General features: G+C 42.8%; 1 protein-coding gene across 2 annotated transcripts in view; it reads left to right on the forward strand.

Annotated features, from left to right (window-relative positions):
• Window positions 1-12,450, forward strand: part of CCDC112 (coiled-coil domain containing 112) — a 127,232-nt gene that overhangs the window by 78,621 nt on the left and 36,161 nt on the right. For both annotated transcript variants that reach the window (XM_081827219.1, XM_081827218.1), the window contains one exon: window positions 5,665-5,731. In XM_081827219.1, coding sequence (XP_081683345.1) covers window positions 5,708-5,731 — 24 coding nt within the window. In that variant the 5' untranslated portion in view covers window positions 5,665-5,707. The remainder of the gene's footprint in view (window positions 1-5,664; window positions 5,732-12,450) is intronic.

Raw genomic sequence — 12,450 nt, forward strand, 5'->3', positions numbered from 1 at the left:
GGCATGGGGCCCTGTAGGATCCACTCTGAGGACCAAGCATGTCCAGTGCATTGGACCAACCGTACATGGATATCATATTGAAAATGTATTTAAATTAACATACAACATAAAATGCACAGGTTCATACATGTGGAAAGCTCTAGATGAGCTTCAGAAATTAAAGGAAGGGGAAAATTTAAGATAATTCATTGAATTTGGAGAAAAAAACGCATTTTGATGTAAGAAGCTCCTAAGTAGAGACCTTCATTTCTAGCTCATACATTGTTTTTTCAGTTGTGCAGTAAAAAACCTTGCTGCTTCATTCATTTATTCATTCATTCATTCATTCATTAAACAATGACTTTTTTTTTAAGATTTTATTTATTTGAGAGAGAGAGAGCAGCAGAGGGAGAGGGAGAAGCAGGCTCAATCCCTCGATGTGGGGATTGATCCCAGGACCCCGGGATCATGACCCAAGCCGAAGGCAGATGCTTAACGACTGAGCCACCCTTAACAATGACTTCTTTTTTTTTCGTTTTATTTTATTCATAATGCAAATGAAGCATGATCATTGAAGAATGCTCTGCATCAGAGGAGGACTTCTGGGCAGAGGTATGAGGCATTGACACTAAGGATTCTTCTTTTTTTTAATTAATTAATTTTTGTATTAACATAACATATTTGTTTCAGGGGTACAGGTCTGTGATTCATCAGTCTTACACAATTCACAGTGCTCACCATAGCACCTACCCTCCCCAGTGTCCATCACCTAGCCACCCCTCCCACCCCCTAACAATGACTTCTTAACTACCGATTATGTACCAGGTGAAATTCTAGGCTCTCACAGAACTTACGTACTAGTGAAGCAAGACAGGCAATTATCAAATAGGCAAAAAAAAAAAAAAATTAATTCCAGATTTTAAAATGGAAGTTCTGAATGTCAAGCAAAATATCTGAAAGAATTATAGTCTTGACTAATCTTTAATATTCTTCAGGTAAATTTAACATCTCTCTGGACAGACCTAGGGAATATTAACTCTGGCGAGAATTCTGAATTTCGCACAGACACAGATTTGAGTGAGAATTTCAAAGCGGGGCAGGCGAGACGTGTGTCTTCTGGGAGGATTACATTTTTATTGCACCGAAAGGATTGGGCTCAGATTTTACAGAAGCAAATTAAATGTAGGGCATTCATTCTCAACATGGAACGAAAGGTATTTTCTAAATGGAGTTTATCAAATAAAACGGCTTTTTATGTATTTGGTGCAATAGAAAGATTAGTGTTTCATCGAGTGGGACATTTTGTGTTCTCCACAGAATGCACACTGAAGGAGAGCCCACCTGTACAGGAAAACGTGGGGCCTTGTTTGCAGATTGCTCGGTCTCTGCTAGGTGCGGGGACCTTAGTCACACCTTGACCTCACTTAAACCATGGATACGGGAAACAAGGGGCTGATTACCAGATGGAGAGGGTTTGGGGAGCAGGCAAAATATGCAAAGGGGATTAAGAGGTTCAAATCTTCCAGTTATAAAATAACCAAGGCATGGGAATGAAAAGTACAGCCTAGGGAATATAGTCAATAATATCATAATAACTTTGTAAGGTGACAGATGGCGACTACACTTACCATGGGGATCATTTTGTAATGTGCAAAAATATTGAATCACTATGATGGACACCTGAAACTAATAGGATATTGTGTGTTGATTATACTTCAGTTTAAAAAAAAAAATTTTAAGATTTATTTATTTGAGAGAGTGTGCGAGCGCGTGCACAAGTAGGGGGAGGGGCAGAGGGAGAGGGAGGGAGAGAGAGAGACTCTCAAGCAGACTCCCCACTGAGCACAGAGCTCAATGCAGGGCTCCATCCTATGACCCTGAGATCATGACCTGAGCTGAAATCAAGAGTTGGACACTTAACTGAGTCACCCAGGCACCCCAATAAAGAAATTTTTAATACATAAATAAACCTGACAAACAACTTGACCAGGCAGGTGGGGAAAGGGAGGGAAACAGAGTTAAGCAATTTGCCCATGGTTGCAACAGCTAGTAGGTCAGCAAGTTTAGACCTGCCTCTGGGGTCAGTAAGCACTCAGCCACTTTCCTGGGGTCTCCCTCTTAGTTGAGAAATGTCCATTAAACTTGAATCTGAATCAAGGGGATGTTATGGTTCATTTGGCTGTTTCTTTAAAGCAAAGTGCTCAAAGCCACTGGACAAAACCCTAGGGCCTTTGAAGGGCTCGTTTTGACAATGCCCAGCAAAGGTGTTTGGTCTTCATGCCTTGGTTCCTCGCTGTGGGTCATAATGCAAATGAAGCGTTGTCATCGAAGAATGCTCTGCATCAGAAGAGGGCTTCTGGGCAGAGGAATGAAGCATTGACACTAAGGATTCCTTTTTTTTTTTATATTCACTTATTAGTGAGAGAGAGAGCACAAGTAGGCAGGGCAGCAGACAAAGGGAGAGGGAGAAGCAGACTCCCCACTGAGCAGGGAGCCTGATGCAGGGCTCGATCCCAGGACCCTGGGATCATGACCTGAGCTGAAGGCAGATGCTCAACCGACTGAGCCACCCAGGTGCCCCTACACTAAGGAGTCTTCAAACTTAACAATTTTAATTATGAAATATTTCAAATACACAGAAGAGTATAGAAAATCATATAACAGATGCCTGTGTAACCACCTCCAGGATTAAGGAGATGCTAACTGCTGGGGAGAGAGTGGGTGCGTTCTTATGCAGCCCTAAAATTTCCTTCTCTGTGAAGGATGCTGACATATTGACACACTCCTGGTCTCTGGCCCCTGGGAGGTGGAGGGTCTGCCCTCACTGGCAGGTTTGCGAACGGGGACTACTCATGCTCAGGGTTGTTCCTTGCTCCCTCCTTCCTCTTGAGAGCATGCTTGCCCACCGAGAGCATAAGCTCTCCATGGCTTTCTGCCAGGTAACAAGCCAAGTTTCAAAGGCGCCCATGTGGGGGTCCAGCCCTGTTGGTGATTGGATCAACACTTCTATTTCTGGGGCTCAGTATTTAGAATTCCAGAATTCCACATTTCCATCATTTGTTTACTTTAGTCATAAATGTGATCTTTTGTTGTTGATTGATCTGACTCTTCAACTTTCTTTTATTTGACTCAGAACTTTGGTGGGAAGAGGGGTGCTGTTTTGAGGGACCCCTCAATCCGCAGCATTAGAATCTAGCCATGCTAAGAGCCCACCTTCTTAAAATGAGTAACAGTTACAGGCACCTGGGTAGCTCAGTTGGTTGAGCATCCGACTCTTGATTTCGGCTCAGGTCATGGTCTCAGGGTCCTGGGATTGAGCCCCGCATCATGCTCCTCGCTCAGCGGGGAGTCTACTGGAGATTCTCTTTCTCTCTCTGCCCTGAAATAAGTAAATCTTAAAAAAAAATGAATAACAATTACAGTTACAGCTAAAGCTCTCCACCCACCTCATTTGCCTTTCCTTCCTTTACTGGTGCTGACCCCTAACTGGAATGCTCCCTTCCCATACAGGTTTTTGGTATTTTTACTATATTGGCATATGTCTGTAAACAATATTATGTTGTTTCGTGTGCCTTAAAATTTTGTCAGATGATATCATCCTGTACACATTCTTTTGTAACTTGCCTCTTCTGGTCATTATTGGTTTTGAGATTTTTCCCTATCAATATACATGGAGACCTCTTCGTTTCGTGTTTCATTGTATGAGTAAACTGAAGTTGTATTCTCCCACTTAGTTTCCTCAGAGTGAACAATGCTACAGTTTGTTTTAATTTGCAGATCTAATTGGCTTTATTAATTGATTCAGGCATCAGGCAGCAGAGGGGAGCCCCTGAAACGCTATCATTGATACATTATCTGTTTCCGGGCACAAGAGATTTTCTAAGGGCAGTTACCTCTCTGAGTTGACACACGCTGGATGATTTAACAGACACACCCTGAAATCTCGATGATGTAACATAAGGGAAGTTTGTTTCTTGCTTATGTGAAGTCCCAAGTCCGAGGTGGGAGTGAGGAAGGGAGGAGAGAATTCTGTTCCAACAGAACCATTCCGAGACCAGGCTGCAGGACGTTCTGCCTGTTTGTCAGCATCCAGCCAGAAGACAGAGAAAGGGAAGGAGTGGGGAAAGTACACGAGCTCTTCACCCTCTTTGGTCCGGATGGTACATACCTGACTTCTACTTACCTTCCACTGGTGAGTACCAGTGCACCTGCCTGCAAGCTGGCCAGAAAATATTGACCCACTGCCTACTGAGCATGGTGTTTCATATGCAGGATTAGAATCCAATGCAAGTAAACTTAGTAACTGTCATTTGAAATTAAGAGGAAAGGGAAGGCACATATGACAAGACCTATCCTCTATTTTTCCTAAGTTAATTCTGCTCGGTCTGGTTTTGGCCCAACACACTGAGGATACGATCCTCGCCATTAAAGAACAGCCACTCCTCCTGAAAGTGATTCTCAGAGGGCTATACACCCCGCAGGGCCAGGACAGGTAGCCTTGAATTTATTCAAAGGGCCACGGGCAAAGAGGAATGGAGGAGCAGACTATTCCCAGAAATGTGATCACAGAATGGTTTCCTTTAGAGAAGCACCTCTTTATGAATTTATTAAACATACTCTTGCAAGAATGATTTGTTTGTATCCCCTCTTGTGACCAGTTTATTATTTTTTTTAAATATGTCTATGTGTTCTGTTTGGGGCAGAGTTCTCTGGCATAGGGCCATCTGGCCAGCTAATGCATTACAATGTTTCTGAGTAGGGGCACCTGGGTAACTCAGTTGGTTGAGCATTGGACTCTGGATTTCAGCTCAGGTCACGATCTCGGGTCGTGAGATCGAGCCCCACAGGAGGCTTTGCGCTCAGCAGGGAGTCTACAGGAGATTCTGTCCCTTTCCCTCCCCCTCTGTCCCTACCCTCTCCCGTCCCCACTCATGCACACACACTCTCTCTCTTAAAATTAAAAGTTTCTGAGTAGCCTGACCTAAACCTAATAGAGTACTCTGTTTCTTTGCCATCCTAACCTAAAGGATGACCCACGGGGAAGGAGAGTGGTGATAGTAGCCTTTGGTGATTCTGAAACACACCCCAACCTAACACCCACACTCACTCACTCAGCCATCCTTGAGGAATCAATAACTCTAAATCAAAGATGGCTGGCGGCCACTGGTCATGATAACCTTCCACTCAAGAAGGAAGTTAAACCAAATCAAAAGTAAATTTCACCGTCTTCTTCTTAATGGGCAATAAGGGGAAAAAATTACCACAATGGTTTTAATAATTTGTGATCCTAGGACAGTACAGCTGGGATGTAAGTGGTTACTTTAAGGAGTTATGCTCTCCAAAGGTTCTGGTGGGTTTTGCCTTACATTTTTGTTTTTCCCACACTTACTAATCAACCTTATCAAAAGGAAATTCGTTTTGAGACCAGGGAACAGACTTGGGGCTGGAAATAGTGACCTGGTTTCTCTAGATATTGCAGGAAAATTACAGATTTATAGGTCACTGTTGTTTTTTTTTTTTCCCCCTACCAGAAGTGGCTAACTAAATTAGATTAAGGCCTGCAGGTCCTTCACCTGTCTCTCGTACAAATAAAATTTCCTAAGAGTGCCCTTTCGGCCCTACACGTTGGATGACTGGCACAAAAATATTTCAGCTGGAATAAATTACCTTGTTTGTCTGTTTCAGCCGAAACTCGGTTCTCTCAAGTGCGGGGCTGAGGGGTGGTGATATGAAAATCTGCTCAAAGCCAAAGGTGAGTGATAAAATACAATAGTCTCTAAAAGGATCCCTCTGCCTCTGAGACCCCAGAATCCTATGATTGTAGCATGGGGAATGGAATTCAGTGAGATCTACTCCCCGCAAATGAGCAGACCGAGAATGAGAGGTCTGTCAGAGCTCGAAGACAGCCTCAGACTTATTTTTAGGTTCTGCTAATATTCCAAGGTTCTCGATTTCAGAAACAAAACCCGCTCTAGCTAGTCGAAGCAGAAAAAGAATGTCGTTACAGGTTTAAAGTAGCCGTCAGGATCTCAGTGAGGGCCATAGAACCTGCTAGAACCCCTGGCTGTGGTCCCGGGAGGCAGCGGCCTCTCCCTCTACCTGCCACAATGGCTTCTGCATATAGGTCCCCATGAGCTGGGTCTGATCGGCAGAACCTGGCCCGTCTATCCTCAGATCGAAGATGTCAAGAGGGTTTCCAACTTCTTTGGAGAGCAAACGCTATGAAATCAGGACATTCTCCAAACATAAAATGGTCTGAAAAGCAATGGGTGGCCAAAAAAAAAAAAAACCAAAAAACCATGTCAAATGCTCACTCTGGTAAAGTAGCATCACTCCGGCTTCTGCTTAGGTGCCTGGAGGGGCTGAGGCATGCCTTGCTGGGCGGGTTAATGACCCACGGGGCAGACTCTCGACCCATGGGACATAGGCAATGGGAAAGAGCCGGCAGAGAAAATTTTTTCTTCCCTTGGGCGCCTGGGTGGCTCAGTCGGTTAAGCGTCTGCCTTCAGCTCAGGTCATGATCCCAGGGTTCTGGGATCGAGTCCCATGTCGGTCTCCTTGCAAGGAGTCTCCTTCTCCCTCTGCTGTTCCCCCCCCCCCACTCATTCTCTCACTCTCTCTCTCTCTCAAATAGATAAATAAAATCTTAAGAAAAGAGATTCTTTTCCCTTCCTGTCCCCTGAGCGGCTGCCTTGAGATACTGTAGTTTCTTTGGTTTTGCTGAACGCATCCCGGGAGAGGGAGCATTCACCTCTTGCAACAAATAACAGGCTGACCAGCCTCTCTCGCATTTGCCTGGCACTCCTTGCCTTTTCCTTCACTCTCGCTTCCCTGGGCTTGCATCTCCCTACAAAGGGCAGCTCCTAAGCTTTTCCCTTAGGCTCTGGTTTCTCAGGGAACCCACGCTACTAGAACTGCTTACGGCAGGTGCAACGCATTCTCCCTACTCCTAGCTGGGTCTCCATGACCAGCTTCAATTATTTTCCCTAGAAAACTAGTAATAGGGGCGCCTGGGTGGCTCAGTTGGTTAAGCGACTGCCTTCGGCTCAGGTCATGATCCTGCAGTCCCGGGATCGAGTCCCGCATCGGACCCCTGCTCGGCAGGGAGTCTGCTTCTCCCTCTGACCCTCCCCCCTCTCATGTGCTCTCTCTCTCTCTCTCACTCTCTCAAATAAATGAATAAATAAAATCTTTTTAAAAAAAAGAAAACTAGTAATAGATGCTCATGCTGATGTATACACCGGCATTCGCCACAGCTGTCGCTCGTGCTGGAGGCTTCCCTTCTACTCTCTCTCACTTAGTGTTGCCTTATGTGCAAAAAGAGAATTTCTCATTGGGAGATTGGGGTTAGGAGAGTGGGAATAGAGGAATTCGCTTGCCTCCTCTCTCAGGGTCCCTGAGAGTCTCCTAGCTCGTGGTTGAAACAGCCTCTTGCTTTGTTAGAGACATGCTGACTTTCTTTAGGTTCCCCAAACCAACCATTGTGCCCTTCCTCAAGTTGTTCTCTAAAAAGCTCTGCTTCCTCTTCTCTTATTTCTACAACTACTCTACTTTCTGTTGAGCTGCGTATTCCTATAAGGCACTGTGCAGCATATTTATGTGGGCCATAGGGGACTTCAGTGATGGTTCTCCTGGTGTGTCTTCCCTCAAAGATGATCAGGTTCTTTGGGGCCAGGACCATTGTCTCATTTGGCTTTGTAGCCCCAGCTTCAAGCAGCGTTAACAGGCACATAATGGTTATTCAGGAAAAAGCTACTCAATGAATGCATACAGTTTATGGGATAACTGGTGGAGTAGTCCCACTTGGAGTCCCTATGCAGTGTCATGGTGGTGCCTGGAAAAATCCCCTTTCTGGGCCCTCCTCCCAGTAGAAGAGCTGCTCCACCCTTCCACCCGGGTGTGAAATAGTCACACTGCACTGTTATATACTCATTCATTTATTCATGGATCCATTTAGCAACATTGACGCTAATAGTGCGTCTCTATCAGGCCTAGAGTTGCAACAGTGCACAGAGCAAAGATCATCCTTCCTGGAGCTTGCATTCTAATGGGCGAGGCATACAAACATTGAAATCTGTATTCAGTAATTCTTTCTTTCAACAGATATTTCTTAAGTGCTGTTGATTTAACTCTCCTGTGGCCGACACGGCAGAGATACCAGGGTGCCCCATGGAGGAGGTTCCCCTGTAGATCACATCATCACACAAATAGGTCATAACCAATGGCGGCATCTGTTATGAAGGAAAAGCAGATCCGAGAGACTCCAAATCTAAATGGCGCTGGAGGTGGCCAAGGAAGGCTTCCTTGGGAGCTGACATTCAAACTGTGTCCAGAAGGTTCATGACTAATAAGATAAAGGAAGGGTGGGAGGCTCATTCCAGACTGAGCCCCTAATATATGCAAAGGGATGCTGGCATATTCTGGGATCTGAAAGATGCCCAGGGCAGCTGGAGAGCCAGGGGAGAAAGAGAGGGAAGCAGGAAAGGTGGCCTGGGCCAGATCATGCAGGGTTTGACAGGTCATGGAAGGAGTCTGGTCACACACGGAGGAAAATAATAGATTACAGAAGGGGGACTGGGGTTGTTGGTAAAAATTAGTTCATGAACTTCAAAGTTTCTCATCTCTATTCTTTTGTTTTACCTTCTGGTGTAAGTAGGTGAGTTTTGTCTTTTTTAGATCATATGGAAATTGGTGGCATTAAAAACTATACCAGTGACTTCCACTAAAAAGAACTCTTAGATTTAGTATAATGTTTGGGAAACTGAAATCTATTTAAGTGAAACGTCAGTTGACTATATTTGAGAATCTGAATATGTGTAAATGTTTTTATTTATCTGCTATGTTTCAACTGGCATGCACCTTCCTGCCCCTGTGGGTGATAGATATATCCTAATAAGGATATTCTAATTTTGATGCCTAGAGGATGAAAATATTTTTCTTTTGCAAATTCAAGTGTAGACTCTTGCTTAATGTTTCTCAGGTGACATCTGGTGGTTGAAAAGTGAAATGCAGTTTTATGTAGTTAAGTGAGGTTCTCAAATTTGAGTAGGAAATCATTAAAGAATTTGAGTTGAATTGGCTGAAGATTAATTTTGCTTAAATTTTTGGCATTGTATGATCCACAGCGAGTAGGCGTTATGGTAGGAGATGTGATGGAGAGAATGGTAGCGCTCCACTGGATTTGGATTTCAGTCCTGCTCAAACCTAACAATTAATAGCTAGATTTGATTTTGTGTTTGCTTTTCAAAAGCACTCGAAAGAGATGCTGAATGAGCCAACAGGCTGCACCCAACCATTTCCAACATAGTGAATTATGTTGCATCATTCTTAAAATCCTAAGGGGGAAAAATCTATTTTTCTCTTAATTCTTCTAAGGTACCTCTGGATTCCGTTCGCTAAAACTCTGCTCAACATTTTTTGCGTCAGTGTTCATAATTGATTTTCGTCAGCAGTTTGCTTTGTGCTCTTGCTGTCCATTGTTAGTAACAATCATATGGTACTTTTACTACTAGAATTTGGAAGATTTTCTCTTTTGTCTCTGTTCTGGAACAATTTTTAAAATGCATCAGAACCTATTTGTTTCCTAAGATTTGGTTAAGATTAGCCTCTGACGTCCTCTGGGCCCTGTGTTCTTTGGGAGTCTACCAATTTAACATTTTTTTCTTTTTCTTTTTTTTTTTAAGATTTTATTTATTTATTCGTCAGAGAGAGCGCATGCACAAGCAGGGGGAGTGGCAGGCAGAGGGAGAAGCAGACTCCCCACTGAGCAAGGAGCCCGAAATGGGACTCGATCCCAGGACCCTGAGATCATGACCTGAGCCAAAGGCAGACGCTTAACCCACTGAACCACCCAGGCGTCCCACATTTTTCCTTTTTCTTAGGTTTCTCATAGTTAATGTTTAGATGTTTCTCTTACCAATTTTCGTAAATTGTATTTTCTTAGAAAAATCATTCATTTCATCTCGGTTTTCAAATTTATTTGCAGGCAATTGAGCAAAATCATCTCCTATGATTCTTTTACTTTCCTTTGCATTTTATATTATGTATATTTGTGCTTTCTTAATTCCCAGTCAGGTTAGCTAGTAGTTTACCTATCTTAATTGGTTAAAAAAATTTTTTTAAGATTTTATTTATTTATTTATTTGAGAGAGGGAGAAACAGGCTCCTCACTGAGCAGGGAGCCCAAAGTGGGGCTTGATCCCAGGACCCTGGGTTCATGACCTGAGCTGAAGGCAGCCGCTTAACCGTTTGAGCCACCAGGCGTCCCTTAATTGGTTAAATTTATTCATTGAGATCATTTCTCCATTTTAAATTTTATTATTTTCTGCTTTCACATTTCTCAATTCATTTTTCCTTCTTTCCTTTTTTGGCTGTTGATTTTTCCCCTGTCTTCTTGGTTAATTAATTTACTTTTATTCTTTCTTATTTACTAATATAACTTTTGGCACCACGAATTTGCTTCTGACGATTGCTTTAGCTGTATTCCATGGACACTAATATGCAGCGTTACCAGAATTTTTAGTTTTGATATCCTCGTTGGCTCTAGAGTTTTATGAGAATTTTAAAGTTTCAGGTAACGGGGTCTTTTTGTCTTCTCAATCCATTTGCTTAGGGATCAGAGAATTTCTGTTTTATTTCTGCTTTTTTGGCATTTATTGAGGTTTTTGTGGCCTAAATATGTGGTCTGTTTTTGTGAATGTTTCTTGAGCGTTAAAAAAGAAAGTACTGTCGGGACGCCTGGGTGGCTCAGTTGGTTAAGCATCTGACTTCGACTCAGGTCATGATCTGGGGGTCGTGGGATCGAGCCCCACGTGTGGCTCCCTGCTCAGCAGGAAGTCTGTTTCTTCCTCTCCCTCTGCCCCTCCCCCCACTCGTGCACGCGCATGCTCTCTCTCTCAAATAAATAAATAAATAAAAATGTAAAGAAAAAGTATTACCTCTTTTTTCAGTGAAGAGAGTTCAATATATGTCAGATCTAGCTTATAAAATATATCATTTAGTCCACTCTGTATCGAAAGCCCCTTCTCTATGTTCTCCAGGTAGTCTTCCCATGGCTTGGCAGCCTTAAATGAGGAGAGTGGTTTTGCTATAGGTGTTTCACAGCTATGATCCTAAGAGAGTGAACATCCCTGCCTCCCAAGCTAAATTGTTAGCGGAGGTGTTGATAGGCAGAGGAAACAAACCTATAAGAACCAGCCATTCATTTATACTGACCAGCAGCCAGCTCAAGCAAACACTAGGATTTACATATTTATACAAAACCAAAACCTTGTGGCGCCTGGGTGGCTCCCTCTGCTAAGCGTCTGACTCTTGGTTTCAGCCCAGGTCACGATCTCAGGATCATGGGATCGAGCCCCACATTGGGCTCCATGCTTGGTGTAGAGTCAGCTTGAGATTCTCTCTCTCTCTAAAGTAAGTAAATAAATCAAATCTTTTTTAAAAAAAGAAAGCTTTACTTTTTTTCTTTCTTTTTCTTTTGATTGTACCAAGGTTTCCACCAGCTACTTCACACAGACTGATCCATATAACACCCTCTGAGCAGTCACTCAGTACAACTTATTTTCTTGCCCAAATCGGGGTGGGATGTCCACTTCCATGTATCTCCCTGTCCTTGGTGCCATGTCTTGGTGTCTACAGTCTTGCCTTGATAATGGCCCTAACATTTATAGATTCTCCTTCCAGCGTGAATAAGCCATAAAATGCTTCTGTGCACCGAATTATGCACATCACTAGACGTTTACTTTTTGTTATATTTTATAGGCACCAGTTAATGTTAAATTGGCGGCATCAGGATTATCTCAGCCTGTGTAATAAAAATCCAAAAAAACCACAATGGTATTTAAAAAAAAAAAGCCATGGTTTTAAAAATACATGATTGTTTTTCTCCCATAAAAAGAAGCCCAGTATACCTGCTCAAATTAATTCCGTGATGATTATAAAAAATTTCCAACATTACGGAAGTCCCAACTACTACTTGATACTTTATTATTTTCTTGATGTACAATTTCTTAACTTCCACACTTATGTATAGGGAGATGCTTTTTATTGAAAATTCTCAAGCAAGAGTAAATACTTAACTGAAAAGTTATTTTATTCCTATGAGCTAGAAGTTTCTGAAAAATTTCCTATACGTCCAAGGAAATACAGAGATGACACATGAGTTTCATTTTCTAGAGACCTGTAAAAGAATGACCCTGCGATAACATTTTCTGAAATTCATTTTTTTTCAGAAATGATAAGTTTATGATCATCCCATGGGTTGAAATTCTCAGGGAAAAGTGTTCTTTGGGGACTAAGTGTTGCAGCCATCGAACTATCTATCAACCACACTGAAGATTTTTCATTTCCCTGAGGCTGATGTGAGGGATGCCAGCCTAGGACCCCCTTCAAACCCGACTGATGATCTTTATCGTCTACCAGCTGCCAGGAAAAAACTGATCTTCAAAAGAAGAAAAAGAGACTTGGAGGTTA

The sequence above is a fragment of the Leptonychotes weddellii genome, chromosome 7, assembly GCF_054177405.1.
Source record: "Leptonychotes weddellii isolate Sample4059 chromosome 7, ASM5417740v2, whole genome shotgun sequence".
Taxonomy (NCBI): domain Eukaryota; kingdom Metazoa; phylum Chordata; class Mammalia; order Carnivora; family Phocidae; genus Leptonychotes; species Leptonychotes weddellii.